Source organism: Phalacrocorax aristotelis, chromosome 23 (assembly GCF_949628215.1).
Source record: "Phalacrocorax aristotelis chromosome 23, bGulAri2.1, whole genome shotgun sequence".
NCBI classification, from domain to species: Eukaryota; Metazoa; Chordata; class Aves; order Suliformes; family Phalacrocoracidae; genus Phalacrocorax; species Phalacrocorax aristotelis.
In genome coordinates this window covers 4,678,828-4,694,876 of record NC_134298.1, presented here as the reverse complement: position 1 = coordinate 4,694,876, position 16,049 = coordinate 4,678,828, and the positions used below count along the sequence as shown (strand labels likewise).

The following is a 16,049-nucleotide window of genomic DNA, read 5'->3' as shown; positions in this document are numbered from 1 at the left end:
CTGGGGGCAACCCCCACCGTGCCCCTGCAGCGGGGTGCCAGGCAGCCCCCACACCCCTGGGGGGGCCACGGTGGGGCTGATGCCACCCCCACCCCCCCATGCCTGCTGCTGCAGGGGTTGGCAAAGGCTGAGGGGGGTCCTCCTGCCCGGCTGTGGTGGCACTGAGGTGGGAGCGTGGCTTGGGGGGGGGGCAATTGGGGTCCCCCCTCCACAGCGAAGGTCCACGGTGTCCCAGGCACCGAACCCGAGGGGAGCACCTCGAGGGGTCGAGTCTGCAGGGTGGGGGGGGCCCAAGGGCAACCGGGCCCCCCCTTGGCTGGTGCTCCAGGAGAGTCCCAAGAGGATGAGCTGGGAGCAGCCGGGGGGGGGGGGGGGGCTTCCAGTGTACCCCCCTTTTGCTCCCCAGTATGGCTCACATTTTGGGGGGGGGGGTGGGGCATTTCTGCCTGGCCCCCCCCCCCCCCCCCACAGCGTCCATCCGGGGTGCCAGCTCTGTGTCCGGGGGGTGGGGGGGGGGAGGAGGGTGTCACATCGAGGGGAAGGTGTGCTTGGGGAGGGGGGAGGCCTGGGGGGGGGCCGTGCCCCCCTCCGCTGATTGGTCCATCACGTCACCACGAGACTCACACTGGACACAGACAAGAACGCGGGGTGTACGCCCCCCCCAAGACGCACCCCGGCCCCCCCCCCATCTGCTGTCTGTGCCCCCAGTGGGGAAGTGGGGGGCACCAGGAGGCCATGGCGGGGGTCTCACCTCCTCCCCAGTGGGGAAGGGGTGGGGAGGAGGGGGGGGGAACAGGGCCGGGGGGGGGTGGAGAGAAGCCCCCCACCACCAAAATCGCTGTGGTTTGAGGGTGGTTTAAGTCGGGTTGGAATTTTTCAAAGTCTGCAGCTTGGCCTCCAGTTCGGAGATCTGAAAAACAGCAAAGGGGAGAGGTCTCAGCTGGGGGGGGGGCGCGGGGGGCTTGGGGATGGGTGGGGGGCACAGGGACGGGGGAGACATGGAGACAGGGTGGAGGACATAGGATATGAATATGTGGGGGGGGGACACGAACAGAATGAGGATACAGGGATGGGGACACAGGGATGGGGGGGGACTGAACTGGGGCAGGCAGGACAAGGCAGGCAGGACATGGGGGTGCTGGGGTGGGGGGAGACACAGGGCTGCGGGGAGACAGGGCTGGGGGATAGCGTGGCCAGGGTCCTGGAGGGCCAGTGTGGGGCTGGGTGCACAGGGATGGGGGGTACAGGGATGGGGGGACAGGCTGGGGGCACAGGGATGTGCAGGGGGGCTGCAGGCAGGCGGTGGGTGAGTCTCTGTGGGACATCAGGGGACATTTTGGGGGTCATGGGCAGGGAACATGGTGGGGGGCTCTGCTGGGTGCCAGGGACACCCCCCAGCTGCCCGCCTGTGCCCTGGTGCCCCCCAGCCTGGCAGATGCCGGCCCCCCACCCTCACTGCAACCCATGGCAGCCTCCTGGGCGCTGCAAGATCCCGGGAGATCCGGTGACCCCGAGGAGGATCTGCTATGACCCAGCACAGCTCTGGCCCCACCCACTGGGGGGGATCCAGTGTAGCTAGCATGGAATCCAGTGTGATCTGTTGTGGGATCCAGCATGACCAGCATGGGATCCAGCTCCCAAAAGAGGATCGCGTGTGACCCCGCGCCTTGCGCAGATCTACCAGGAACCACCGCGGGATCCCGTGCAAGCAGCCTGGGATCCAGTGCCCAAGAAGATCTCTTTTGATCCATTATGGGATGTCAGACCCTGAAGCAGGATCCACTGTGACCCAAACCCTAGGCAGATCCACTGCAATCCAGCGTGGGATCCAGTGCCAGGAGGAGGATCGGGCGTGTGCCAGCACCCGAGCAGATCCACTGCGATCCAGTGCAGGGCACAGTGGCGGGAGCACAATCCGGTGGGAGCCGGCACCCAAAGCAGATCCACCGTGATCTGGCGTGGGATCCAGCGGCCGGAGCTCAGTCCAGAGGGGAGCCAGCGCCCCACGCAGCTCCGCTACCACCCGGCGTGGGATCCAGCGGCTGACGCGAGCCGGCGCCCGAGCAGATCTGCTGCGATCCATCCTGGGATCCAGCGGCGACGGGAACCCATGGGCCACGACGGCGGCGTGGCGGGAGCGGCGTGGCGGAGCGGGGACGGGCGGCGGCGGGGCCGAGGCCGGGGCCGGCCGTGCCCGCGGGGCTCAGGGGCAGCCCGCATCCCGGCGCCCGGTGCCCACCTTCTCCTGCAGCTTCTCCATCTCCTCCTTGTGCGCCAGCTCCGACTCCTCCAGCACCCGCCGCTGCGCCGTCTCCTTCTTCAGGAACTCGATCTCCCTGCGGAGGCCAGCGCGTGGGTGCACGTCACCCCCAACCAGCACCGGGGAGACCCCGGGGAGGTGGGGCGGGTCAGGGGGGACCCTGGGACTCGGGTGTCAGGGAGGGACCGTGCTCAGCGGGGTGGTGGTGGCCAGGGATCTCCCAGGGGATGGTCCCTGCCCAGGGATGTGGGAGGCCCAGGAAGGAGGTGGCACCCCAGGAGTGGTTCCATGTCCATGCCCCAGTGATGGTCCTTGCCCAGAAGATGGTCCCTGCCCAGGGATGTGGGATGCCTAGGAAGCAGTCGGTGCCCCAGGGGTGGTTCCATGTCAGGGGGAAGGTCCATGCCCCAGGGGTTGTCCCTGCCCAGGCAATGAGGGGTGCTCAGGAAGAAGTGGGTGCTCCAGGGACAGGCGTCTGCTGGGGGCATGGTCCCTGCCTGGGGGATGGCCCCTGCCCAGAAGATGGTCCCTGCCCAGGGATGTGGGATGCCCAGGAAGAAGTGGGTGCTCCAGGGGCAGGTTTCTGCCCAGCGGGTGGTCTGCACCCAGGGAAAAGTTCATGCCCAAGAGATGCTCCATGCCCAAGAGCTAAGGGTGCCCAGGAAGGGGTTGGTGCCCCACAGGGGGGCCCATGCCCAGGGAATGGTTCATGCTCAATGGCATGGGCTGTGCCCAGGGACAAAGAGTGCCTGGGAAGGGGTCGGTGCCCCAGGGGTGGGTCCACGTCAGGGGGATGCTCCGCGCCCAGGGGAGGATCGGTGCCCAGGGCCCGGCGCTGCCCTCACTTTTGCTGGTACTCCTTGATGAGCCTCTTGGCCTTGCTGTACTTGCGCTCCAGGGTCTGGTACTGGGCCTGCGTCTCCTTGAGGTGCTCGTCCACGGCCTGGCAGAGGTTCTGCGCCTCCATCCAGTACCCCTCCAGCTTCTCCATCCGCTCCTTGTTCTCCTCCACGCTCTGCTCCAGCTGGGCCTTCTCGGCCCGCCAGCGTGCCTTCTCCTGCTCCAGGCACTGCAGCTGGGGGACAGCGGGGTCAGGGTACGGCACGGCACGGCACGGCACAGCCAGGGAGCAGGCATGACATGGCATGGCACGGCATGGTGAGGGTCTGGGGGGCAGATGTGGGGAGCTAGGAGGGGATGGGGGAGGTGGAGGTCCAGGGGGAGGATGGAGGGGGGCCCCTCCTGCCCGCAGGGAGCCAGGGCACCCGCTCACCTTCCTCTTCAGCTGCTGGATCTCGGCCTCGGTGACGGCGTGCTTGATCTGGAGCTGCGAGAGAAGCCGGGCGTTCGCACGGGGTGGGCACGTCCCCGCACTGCTCTCGGGCGTGCACACGTGCTGCCACGCACGGGCACGCTCCCCTGGCATCCCCCGTCCCCTCCTCACCTCCTTGAACTTGTGCACCAGCTTTTCGGGGTCCATCTCCACGGGGGAGAGCGCGTCCTCGTTCTCGGCCAGCTCGAACACCTCAATGGCCATCTCGCCACTGGGGAACATGGGGCTCATCTCCTCCTCCTCATCCGTGGCGTACTCGCCCGTCTGCGGAGGGCACGGAGCAGCGTTGGCACTTGGTGGCCCCCAGCCTCGCACCCCCACCCCTCCCGGGGAAACTGAGTCACCAGCCCCATATTGGGTGGAGGGACCGATTCCATCCCCTCCTGGGTGGGTGCTATCCTCCTCACCTCCTCATCGTCCTCGGTGTACTGGGTGTAGCGCTGCTCGATCATCTCCCGCTGCCACCGCTCCTGTTCCAGCGTCTGCTGGATCAGCTGCGCCACCTCGCTCTGCTCCCCCGGCTTCTCCCGCCCGATGAGGAACCTGCGGGGATGGCGGGGCTCAGCTGGGGACCGGGGGCTCCAACCGCGGGGGGCCTGGGGTGGGGATCACCCAGGTGACGCAGCCAAGGGACAGTGGGGAGGCTCAGCCAGGGGGACACAGGTGGCACAGCTGGGGGACATCCCTGCTGGGACAGGGGGTGCTCCTGGAGGTGGTGAATTTGTGGGGGCATGTTATGGGACCTGTGAGTGAGTTGGGGGGCTGGAGGGATCCTGGGCTGATGTGGGGGTGTTTTGGGGGGCAGAGGGCGCTGGGGTGGCACAGGGCAGAGAGTGGGCATGGGCACTGGGGGGGCAGAGACATTTTGGGGCAGGGGGACAGCCCAGACTGGGATCTGGGGTGCTCTGGGGACAGGCTATGCGGCAGGGTGCCGCAGGGGGACCAGCACGGGCTGTGGGGGTCTCCCAGCCCCCCAAACCCCACAGTCCCGGGCCCTACCGGACGCGGCCCTTGGTGTTCCTGAGGACGGAGGCGGCAAAGCTCTGCGTCACCCCCACCAGGCTGGTCCCATCCACCTCCACGATCAGGTCGTTCACCTGGATCCTGGGGACAAGGACACCATCACAGTGGAGCCACCCCTTGCCCACCTCCCCGGCACCTCCCACTCTGAGGAACATCTGGCACATCTGGCTGCTCCCACACCAGCTCCTCCACCACCACCCAAGTCCACGGGCGTGCGGCAGCGGGGACCCACGCGGGTGTTTCGGGCCGGGCAGCCCTTACCTGCCATCCCGGTGGGCCGCCCCACCCTCCGTCACCGTCTTGACGAAGATGCCCAGCTTCTCCAGGCCCATGTCGGCCCCCGCGCCCATGCCGATGATGCTGATCCCCAGCCCTTCGGAGTCTGCAGAGACAGAGAGCCGTGTCCTGGCGGGGTGGCAGCGGCCACCCAGCGCCGATGGAGTCACCTCCAACCCGTCCCCAAGGTGCCGCAGGGGCCCCGGGGCGTGGGACTGGGTGAGGACCCACCTTTCTCCAGCTCCACGGGGAAGAGGTCGAGCCGCTCCACCCTCTTCTCCAGCTCGTACTCGGCCGACGCGGCCATGGGGTCGACGTCTTCATTGCGGCGGTCATAGTCTTCGTTGGAGTAAGTGCTGAAGACCTGCCGTGGCGGATGGAGCCGCTCAGCGAGGCAGCGGGATGGGGTAGGAAAACGCCGCAGCCATCCACTGCCCCGGCACCAGCAGCACCCGCGGCCGAGGAGGCATCCCGGGGCGGGGGGAGCCCTGGGCAGGGGCATGGGAGGTGTTACTGAGCCTATGAGACTCTGGAGAATCCCCCCTCCAGGTCACATCATGGAGTGAGGGGGAATCTGAGGAAGCACAGAGGGTTTGGGGTGGCCCTGGGAGCAGAGGCGGTGCCGTGTCCTGCCCCCCATGGAAGGGTGGAAGGGGGGTGGATGGACAGAGAGACGGACAAAAGGGAGGAAGGGAGGAAGGGAGGAAGGAAGGAAGGAAGGATGGGTGCGTGGGTGGGTGGGTGGACAAGGTGGGCAAGCACTGCTTGCTCTCAGTCACACAGTTTGGGGAGGGCAGAACCAGCTTGTTCCCCCCCTGCTTCCCTCACCCGTTCCCCAGGCAGGGGCTCCCCAGCTCTCAGCCCACCACCTTCTCATGGTCCAAACTGTCCCGCAGGAGCAGGGAAGGGCTCTCCCCTTGCACCAGCCTCACCACCTGTGCCCTTCCCTGCACCTCACCCCTGCCCAGGCACCCCTGTGCAAGCCTGGGCTGCCAGCCCGGAGCCCGGGGACCCAAACCTGCCATCGTGCCTGGGACAGGTAAATCCCACCGTAAGTTTAGAGTTGGTTTATTCCCCTGGGTTTCCACCTAGTAGGTTCAACTTCCACCTCCATGCGCTCACCTGTGGGCCTCGGGGGTCCGCGGGTCACCCCCACCCCCAGGTCTCCATCCGTGCCCAGCTCCCTCTGGGTTTCACTTGCAGGGTCCTGGGTACCGCGAGGGGTCAACCTCGCGGCTGGGGCTGCCCCGTCCTCTTGTGCATGTGGGGACTCAGAGGTCCCCAGCCACCGTCGGACCCAAGGGAGCAGGGACAGGGACAGCCGGGATTTCGGAGGCCTCGTGGAAGCCCCTGCCCGAGGCCGGGGAAGGGACCCAAGCAGGGGCAGCAGTTTGGAGGTGGGCGATGAAAGGCAAAGGAGGCTAGGGATGCTTATATATGGTCCTCCAACCCAGTAAATCCCTGGGGATGCTGAACCCCAGCATGGGGCAGCCCCAAGTCCTCCCACACCAGCTCGGGAGGGGCTGTGGGCACCCCCATGCTCACCCCATGCTGGGTGCCCCCATGCTGGCCACCAAGGTGCTCCTGGCCAACGCTGGACGTGCCACCAGGATGATGTCCCTGGCCTGGAGCTGGAGGGAATGGGGTGCCATGTCCCTGCACCCCGGGAGGCTGCCAGCACCTCTCTCTGGATGGGGCCAGGCTGGCCGGGCGCTGAGCCTGGCAGATGTCCCCAGAGGGGCCCCGCTCGGCGATGCCGCCGGGGCGAGTGGATTAGGGATAACACCACAGCACTAAAGCCTCACAGCAACAGTTATTAGGGATGAGTGTCAAGGGCCATCGCACAAAGCCCGGTGACACCCGTGAATGGGCAAGACCCGCCAGGGTGGCACCCACCGAGGGGTGCTGGCGATGAGCAGGGCAGGGGACATGCCTCCGTGCCCGCCGTCCGCACGCGATCCCTGGGGGGCTGCGGGTACCCAAGCCCACAGCCACGGGCTCACGTCCCAGCTCACCCTGCTGTGCTGCCCACCCGTCCTCAGGTCCTGGGGGGTTTGGGGTGTGATGGGGGCCTGGAGTGGCTTCCAAGGGACAAGCAGCCGGAGCCAGGACAAACGCAGGGGAAGGGGCTGGCGGTGTGTGCCCCCATCCCAGGGTGCAGCTTTGGGCCCCATACTGAGGCTGGGTCCCCAGCGCTCCTGGCCCCCACCCCCACAGCGGGTTTGGGGCGGCTCAGCCTCACCCATGTACCCAGGGGGAAAGCTGGGACTATCGGACGCCTGGGTCCCCTCCCCACCCATGTACGGGACCCCCACCATCACCCTGCAGTGGGACGTGGGTAAAAGCAAGAGGCCGAAGGCAGTGCTGGGGGGGAGCGGAGCACCCCGAAAAGCCCAGCTGCCTTTCCATGGAGCGGGGGAAACCCTTCCCAGGGCCAGGCTGGTTGGTTCCCAACGGACCAAGAACCACCCCCCCCAACATGCAGCCACCCGGCACACTGCCACCGCTACCCCCTGCCCCGGTCACGGTGGTCCCCGTCCCCCCCGTCCCAGGTGGGGCCACCCACCCGCTCTGACTCAGAGCCAGAATATAGGCCGGGGCTCTAAAAATAACCCAGCTCCGGCACAAAGCAATTGCTGCTCCTCCGGTCGGGGGGATTCGAGCAGGAGAGAACACCCCGAAATAGCTGCATGGCTCCTTCTCCCCCCCGGCTCCATCACTGGGGGAGCATCTGAGATGGGGACCCCAAAACCAGCCAGGATCCCCTCCGGGGAGTGGGGGGGGACGGGTGATGCTGCCCCACGCCTGACCATGCCGCTGAGACACTTCCCCTTCCTCCACTTCCCGAAACGGTCCTGGGCGCCATGGCGGGGGCAAATACCCCCCCCACATTGCCTCTTCATCCCCGGGGACCCCTGGTTTGGGAGGAGCCCCAGCACCGAGGGACCCCTGGGGACCAACGGCAGAGAGTGGCGGTGCAGCCGCCGCACCCAGCACCCCCCACCCGTATATTTCGGGCATCCCCACCTAAAATACGGGGTGGGTCTTGGCCCGTCCCAGGCACGGCGGTGGGTTGGCACTGGTTGCTCTGCGTGGCCCACCCTAACGGGTCCCAGTGCCATCCCCTCCCCATCACCCCGGCCCCAGGGTGGCCCCTCGCTGCTGGGGGGGCCCAGGCCATGCCAGGGCAGGCCCCTTCGTTAGCCCACTCGTTAACCAGGCCCAGGCGCCCGCCCTTCTTCCCCCAGCGCAAGGGCATGGCCAAGCGGGGTGCCATGCCCCATGGCTCGGGGGCCGGGGGGCACAGACCCCTACCCCACATCCCTGTCCCCTGCACCAGCTCCCCCAAAGGGGTGGTTTGGGGCTGGAGGGTCACACACCCCACCCCAGAGTTCCCCTCACCCTGGGGTACCCCCCCATCCCCAGCTGCCGCCCACCCTGCAGTGCCCCAACCCCCAGCTGCCCCCCACCATCCCCAGGCGGTCTCACCTGGATGGGGGCCGTGCTGAACTGGATCTTGCGGTTGGGGACGGGCTCCTCTTCCTCGGACAGCCCAGGGATCTCCACGCAGCCCGACTCGGGCTCGTACAGCCCTTCAGCCTCCTCCTCCTCCTCCAGCCCGCTGCCCCCCGAGTCCTCCCCGAGCCCGCTGTAGGCACTTATGTCCACCAGGTCCGCCTCGGAGAAGTCCTCCTTCTTGGCCTCCTCGTAGGCATCGCCATCCTCCGCCCGCTCGCCCTTGACGCCCTCCTCGCCTGTGGCCGCCCCCAAGCCCCCTTCCAGCCGGGGGGCGGTGGGCGCTGGACCCTCGGCCCCCTTGGCCGGTTGGGGTGCAGGCACTGGTTCACGCGCCGCCGTCGTCGCCTCCTCCTCCTCCTCCTCCTCGGCGTCGCCGCTCTCCTCCACCTCCACCGGCTTGATCTTGCAGACCTCCTGCACCCGCGGGGCGGCTGTCTCCTTCTCCACCGGCCGGCTAGTCTTCCCCGCTGCCTTCTCCTCCTCCGGCGGCCGGGCACGGGCCGGGGCGGCGTGGCCATCACCCAACCGTCCGGCCTCGGGGCTCGGCAAGAAGACCCGAGGTCGCTTGCCCACCACCTTGGCGTTGAGCGGTCCTCCCGCTCGCCCCGGCGCTTTATGGAGGTTGTTACGGAGGTCGGCCTTCTCGAAGACGGCGCTGAGCTGGCTGACAGTGGGTGAGACAGCCTCGGTGTCCAGCTTGTCCAAGGACTCGGTGCTGCCGTTGAACCTCACCACCACATCCAGCTTACGGTCCTGGAAACCAGCTCGTTCCTTACGTAGCAAGAGCTTGGTGGTGGTGGCCTTCTCCTGCGGGCTCCTCTCAAAGATCTTACGGGTCTCCTGAAGCTTGGAGAAGGGTTTGTCAGGTTTGGAGTCAAAGCGGCTGACCCTCTCCGAGACGCTGGTGCCCAGCTTGAGGAGGTTGCCCTGGTCCACGCTTTCGCTGAGGCTGCCGGCCCGGGGCAAGGAGAGGCGGACGGGCTTCTCCTTGGCCTTGGCCAGGTCGCAGGCGCCCTCGGGGCCGGGCGCCGTCCCCATCTGCAGGAACATGTTCTTGATACGGTGAACGTTGGAGCCATACTTCTTACCCCGGCTTTTCTTGCCGTCTTCACCATCGGTCTCCTTTGTGGGTGCCAGGGCCTGGATGGTGGCCTCGTAGGCGTTACGGTGGGGGGACGCGCTCCGGAGACCCCCGCCACCCGTCGCCCCGCCGGAGGGGGACCCCCCGCCGGCGGCCGCCCCGCCGCCTGCCTCCGTCCTCAACATGCCGCCACCGGTCCGCTGCGCCGCATCGCCCGCCGCCGCTGCCGCCACCACCGCCGCCGCTCCCCCCGGTCACGCCGCGGCCCCTCGCCGGCTACAGCGGCATGGGGAAGGGGATGCCGCCCGGGGAGGGGGCCGCCACCGGCACACCTGCACCGGCCCGCGGGGGGCTGCGGGGCCCGGTCAGGCCATGTCCATCCCGGGGGGCCCCCTCCGCCCCGGCCCTCCTTCCTTCCTCCCTTCTCCTCCTCTTCCCCTTTCTCTGTGGCTGGTGATGGAGCCGCTGCTGCCTGCGATCTGCCCGCCCCGCTGCCCGCAGAGCCCTCTGGGTCTTAGCGGCGCGCTCGCTCTTCCTCTTCCACGCCGTCGTGCTTCGGCCTCGCCACCGCCACCGCCTCGGCCAGGCCACGGGGACCCCCCAAGACCCCCACTTGCTGCCGAGATGCCCCACGGTCCCCTCCCCACACCAGCATGGGGGTCCCCACCCTATGACATGCCCCGCCCCCCCCCCCCCCCCCCCCAGCATCCATGCAGTGCCCTGCGTGTCCCCCGCCTTGTCTGGTGTTGCCGCCCCCCCGGCTCTGTCCCCATGTCCCCCCCCGGCTCTGTCCCCCACTGTGCCTGTCTGCTTCTGCCCCTGTGCCCCCCAGGTTTGTCCCCATGGCTCCCAGGCTGGTCCTTACGTCCCCTCAGTCCCATCCCTGTACCCCCCAGTTTTGTACCCACACCCCCTGGATCTGTCCCTACATCCCCCCATCTCATCTCCACATCCCCATAATTTTGTACCTGTGTCCCCTCATCCCATCCCCAGAGCCCCCCGAGTTTATACCTATGTCCCCCCCATCCTGTCCCTGTACCCCCAGTCCTCTCCCTGTATCCCCCCACATCCTGTCCCCACATCCCCCCCCAAGTTTGTACCCATATCCCCCCATCTTATCCCTGTATCACCCCAACTTTGTCCCCACATCCCCCTATCCTGTCCCTGTGCCCCTCCTGGCTGTCCCCGTGTCCCCCCGTGTCCCCTCAGTTTTGTCCACACGTCCCCCTGCTCCCACCCCGTGGGACCCCCACACACCCGTGCCCAAAGCCCCCCAGGTTTCGAGGTGCCCCGTGGTGTCCCCCCAGGGCCCCTATTTCCTTTCTGTCCCCGTACATCCAGCCCCGGGGTGCAGCACGTACCCCCACACGCCTCCACCCGGGGGTGGCAGGAGGGGAAACTGAGGCGGGGGGGGGGGCCAGTGCTGCTCCCCTGCGTCCCTGCACCAGCCGGGTGATATTTTGGGGGGTTATTTGCAGGTTTGCTGTCTTCCCACTGGGCACTGGGGGGGGGGGGGGGGGCAGAGGGGAGCCGTGCCGGGGGTCCCTGCTGCGGGAGGAGCGCCCCAAGGGGCTCGGGGATGGGGGGGGGGCACCCCTGCTCCCCTAAGCCGGAGGCGCCAGGACCCTGCAGATACCCCGCGTCTCCCAACGCAGCCTCCCAACCCTTTGTGCGTGACGCGGCGTGACGAGGCGTGACGTAACGTGACGTCTCCCCGCCACGGCCACCCCCTTCCTTTTCCGCCGCCGCCATCCCCCCCGCCCCACCCCCCCCCCGCGTCCTCCCCCTGCCCCGAACCCCATCGTCCCGCCGAGGGCCACCCCCTGTGCACAAACACGCGTGGGGAGACGCTCCTGTCCCGGTGCCACGCAAGGGCACACGCGTGTGCGGGGGCAGCGCTGCCGGCGGGGGGTGGGTGGGGTAGGGGGTGTCAGCTGTCCCCAAGTGCTCCCCCCCCAACCTCGTCCCCAGATGCCACCCCACTACCCGTGAGTGGGGTCACCGGGACAAGCCCACCCATGGGACACCCCACCAGACCCCTCCTCCCCCCCACCAGGGGACACGGGGGGCAGCCCCGCCGCTCCCCATGTGCTCGGTTACACGGGATGACACGGGGCCTGGGTGGCCGGAGGTGGCTGTGACGGGGTGTCCCCCACGTGTCCCCAGTGGGACCCCCCCAGACGGGCCCCCCCGGGCCAGGCCAGCCCCGCTGCCTCCGTCAATCAGCCCTGGCCCCGCTCCAGGGTGGTGGCGAAGATGGAGGCCCCCGCGCTGCTCCGGGCCTGGGTGCTGGCAGGCGAGTGGCAGCCCTGTCACGGGGGGGTGACACGGCTGGGACGGGGGTACCCCCAGCAGGGAGGGGCTGGGAGGACCCCCCCACCGCAGTGCGGGGTGGGGATGGGGGGGGGGGGGCGGGGTGGGGACAGGGGGGACACACATGGCTGAGACGTGGCAGAGCTAAATAAAGCCATCCTGTCCCTGGTGCCAGCTGGGTTTGGGATGGGGGGGGACAGAGCGGGACCTCTCCGTGACGGGTCCAGGGCGAGGGAGGGTGCTGCCCCCATCCCCGTCTCCCTCCCTGTCCCCTCCTAAATACAGCCCACCCCATTGTCCCGGGACACCTGGCACCGCAGGGACAGGGTTCTGCCCCAGCTGGGTGTCCTGGAGGGGGGCTGTGGGCACCTGCGGGTCGTCCCGGGGTCTCTGGGCAATGGGGAAACTGAGGCAGGGAGGAGCCGTGTCCCCCCAGCCCCGGCTCTAGCCCCGTGCCTGGCTGCAGCCGTGGCCCTGGGGGGGTCCTGGGCTGCCCTCCCTGACCACCACGTCCTCCCCGACCGCCGCCTCTCCTCCGAGACCGGAGCCATCTTCGTCCATGAGCTGGAGCAGGAGCTGTTCCAGGAGGCCTTCCTCACCGGGCATGAGGATGATGGTGGTGAGGGCCAGGCCAAGGGGAGTGGGGACAAGGGGGTGTCCCGCAGTGCCTGGATTGGGAGGGGGGTCTGGGACTGTTAATGGGGGGCACTGGCTAATGCCTACTCCCCACCAGGCAGGACCCCAGCTGGGCCGCCTGTCTGTCCTTCCATCCCTCTGTCTGTCCATCTCATCCTCTATCTGTCCTGCCCTCCTTCCCTCCATCCCCCCAACCTGCGCTCCATCCCACCCTCCACCCCTCAACCCCTCTGGGGACTCCCGAGCACCACCCCATTGCGCTGTTAAACCCACCTAGGAGTGGCATCCCTTCATCCCCCACCATGGAGGGGGTGGGGGTCACCTCAATTTGGGGTCATTCAGCTCAAAAAAGGGGATCAGGACCCTCCTGGGGCACAGCTGGTGCAGGGACCAGTCACGGTTCCATGGTGGGACCAGTTGGGAGGGAAAGGGCCTGCAGGGTGTGGGTCCGCCCGCAGCACAGCCTGGTGGCATGTGTGTCTCCATGTCTCTGTCCGTCCTCGCCCATCCGTGTGTCCTGGCACCCAGCAGCCGCCCCCATCACCTTCCAAACCCACCTCCGGGACCACCCCGACCTGCCGCGGTGGCTGCGGTACATCCAGCGTGACCCCCACCAGTCGGGCTACCTCTATGGCTGCCCCACAGCCGCCGAGGTGGGCACCCACACCATCGAGGTAGGTGCCCGGCCCCACGGCCCAGTGCCAGGGGGTGACACGGGGTGGGGGGACGATGTAGAGTTGGCATCTCTGGGGGTCTCTCCTTGGCTTGCAGGTGCTGGCGTACAACCGGCACACGTACGAGACGGTGGCACAGCGGCTCATCGTCACCGTCATCCCTGCTCCAGGTAAGGGCTGTGCACCCCCAGATCGCACCGGGCTCTCCCGGAGCCCCCTGGGTTGGGCGTGGGGTGTCCCCACGGGTGCCACATGTCCCCCGTAGGCGGGGAGCCGCCGTACCAGGGTGAGTTCCTGGTGGGCAACAGGAACGTGGAGGAGCTGCTGCCAGCGGCCGCGCAGGAGATGTTCCTCCAGGCCACGGCCGGCGTCTGGGACCAGGACGACCTCCATGTCATCAACATCACCTCCGCCCTGGACCGGGGTGGCCGCGTCCCGCTGCCCATCGAGGGGCGCAAGGAGGGGTATGGGCAGACCCAGGGTGGGGCTGGGGTGCTGGGGGGTGCCGCCAGGCACACCCCCAGCTGCCGTGAGTGGGTTTTGGGGGGGTCACCTCCAGCCGGTCCCCCCCGACCCTGGCAGGGGTGTACGTGAAGGTGGGCTCCCGTGGTGCTTTCTCGCCGTGCCTGGCGTCGGCCGCCTCGCCACAGAGCCGCTTCCGCTGCAGCCTGGGGCAGCAGCCCCTCGCCTCCTGCTACGACACCTTTGCCCCCCACTTCACCATCCGCTGGTGCAACCTCACCCTGGTGAGACCCACGCCCCCCCCATCCGTGCAACAACCTCCGTGGGGACCCTCCCCACTCCCCCTAACCATCACACCATTGCAGCTGCAGGTCTGGCCCAGCCCCACGGCGCCGGGGCCGGTGTGGGGTTCCGGGGTGCTGGAGGAGGGTGGGGATTTTGAGCCCCCCACCGAGGTTGCCCCCCCGGGAACCTGCTGCCCGGGTACCTGGTGACGCTGCTGGTGCCGCTGGCGGTGGCCGTGCTGCTCTGCCTGCTCCTGGGCCACCTCATGTGCTGCCGCAGGGAGGGAGTGTGAGTCGGGGGGGGACATGCTCAGGGTGGGGGGTCCCCCCACCCAAACCAGGCCATGGGCACCCCAAGCTGGGTGCCCCTTCCCTGGCCACCACGGCCCCAGGACAACCTGGGGGTGGTGAGAGCCCTTCTCACCATCATTATATTTTTTTTTCCCTTTTTCCCTCTGTTTTGTAGGCAAAAACGGGACCTGGCGACATCTGAGTAAGTCCCTGCGCCCAGGAGTAGCCATGTGGATGCTGGGGGCTGTTTTGGGGGGGGGGGGCTTTGTCGCGGCCAAGCACATGGAGCGCCAGCAGGGATGGGGATGGGAAGAAGAGGGGGATGGGGACCCCTCGACTGTCTGGGGGATGTTATGGAGGTGGTGGAGCGTAAAGGTCTCCCATCACAAAAGGGCCCCCCCAGACCCCCCTCCTCTCCCCACACCTCGGTGCCCCCAGATAACCCCCCACAGACATGGGCTGGAGCACAAGAACTGTTTTACTTCTCCAATAGCCTCGGCGGGACTCAACACCAGCAAGGAGAACCCCAATGATGGGGTGCAGACCCCAATGACGGGGGACAGACCCAGTGATGGGGAACAAACCCTAATAATGGGGGGACAGACCCCCCCAAGGCCCTCCCCAAAGGGATGCAGGTGGGAACGCGGGGCGCAGCTCCCAGTTGTCCTTCTCCCTCAGCATCCAGCTGGTTCACCACACCACCATCCACGGTGACACGGAGGAGCTGAGGCACATGGCCGGCAGCCGGGATGTCTCGCGGCCCCTTTCCACCCTTTCCCATGTTCAACGTCCGCACGGGTCAACGCATCAACCCCATGCCTGGTCCCCCGGATGGTGCTCGCGTCCCCCTCCTCCCGCAGTGAGCCGGGGCGGTGGGTGCCTGGGTGGACACCAGGGTGATGCCGGGGTGCTGGGGGGGGACAGTCCAGGGATGGGGATGGACGATGGGGTGTCATGATGCTTTTGGGGTCACTTTGCAGGGGTCAAAAGCCTGGCAGCGGGCAGAGCCCAGCCGGACGAGCAGTTGCCTGTCTGGCTGGGCTCTGCCCGCTGCCAGGCTATTGCCTGGAGCATTTTGGGGGGGCTACCGATATTTGGAGGGGGGCTCATCAGCATCCGCGTGCATCAGTGGGGCAATACAGGACACCTGCAATCCTATTCCCTCCCCTCTTCAACATCATCTGTCCCACCTGGCCTGATGAAACCCTTAAATAAGAGCTGTGGGAACATTATAATCCCTTTTTTTCGGGGGGGGGGGGGGGGGGGGAATAAGCTATTTTCTTCCTGTTTTGCAGGTAACGCGGGTGGCTGCGTTGCTGCCACCTCCCTGGGGTGGCCCCACCGAGGTCCCTGCTGTGGGATGGGGACTGGGGTGGCTTTTGGCTGATAAAGCGGCTGTTTAACAATGAGATGTAGCTTTTCTGCTTTATTTTTGACCCCCTGCAAGCAGTCCAGCCTGGCCCTGGTGGCTGTGGTGGTCTTGGCGGGGGGCGGTTGGGGGAGGTTTGGGGGTCCAGCCTAGTGCTGGGCTCCTTCTGGCTGCAAACAGTGCCTTGAGTTTGCCCGTTCTCTGCCCCAGCCAGCCCCAAAGCTGGATGTCCTCTGGGGCTGGGGGGATGCCGAGCGGTGTGGGGCTGGGGTCCTGCTGGGGAGGTGGGGGAGTCCCTGGTCTGTCCCTTCTGCTGGGGGTTCCCGCTCCCCTCTGCCCCCCCCTCTTTGGCTGCTCTGCTCCATCTGGGTGCCCTGCTTGCACTCGCTCCCCCCATGCTCCACCCGTGACACCCCCCCCCCAAAGACTTGCACCCACTGCAAGGGCTTGGGCTGACGCTGTCATTGCCCCCCCCACCCACCCCCCAGCCCTGTAGAGGGGAAGGGGCTCGTGGTGAGCCAGTTAGGG

The 16,049-nt window shown here is 67.7% G+C and overlaps 2 protein-coding genes across 2 annotated transcripts; one reads left to right on the top strand and one right to left on the bottom strand.

The window, feature by feature from the left end:
- Positions 1–453: 453 nt before the first annotated feature.
- On the bottom strand, positions 454–10,097 carry PPP1R9B (protein phosphatase 1 regulatory subunit 9B). The gene is made up of 10 exons (XM_075116667.1): positions 8,382–10,097; positions 5,124–5,256; positions 4,878–4,998; positions 4,593–4,697; positions 4,001–4,136; positions 3,705–3,857; positions 3,534–3,587; positions 3,106–3,335; positions 2,240–2,336; positions 454–910 (listed from the first exon to the last, which is right to left on the bottom strand). Exons 1-10 carry the CDS (start codon positions 9,675–9,677, stop codon positions 857–859), a joined length of 2,379 nt encoding a protein of 792 aa, XP_074972768.1. The 5' UTR covers positions 9,678–10,097; the 3' UTR covers positions 454–856.
- A 1,172-nt stretch (positions 10,098–11,269) lies between these two features.
- On the top strand, positions 11,270–15,427 carry SGCA (sarcoglycan alpha). The gene is given in 11 exon segments (XM_075116668.1): positions 11,270–11,788; positions 12,272–12,424; positions 12,970–13,115; positions 13,213–13,285; positions 13,381–13,580; positions 13,700–13,861; positions 13,943–14,038; positions 14,041–14,150; positions 14,328–14,354; positions 14,831–14,927; positions 14,929–15,427. Coding segments are annotated over 11 exon segments (1,191 nt in total). The 5' UTR covers positions 11,270–11,748; the 3' UTR covers positions 15,016–15,427.
- Positions 15,428–16,049: the final 622 nt, after the last annotated feature.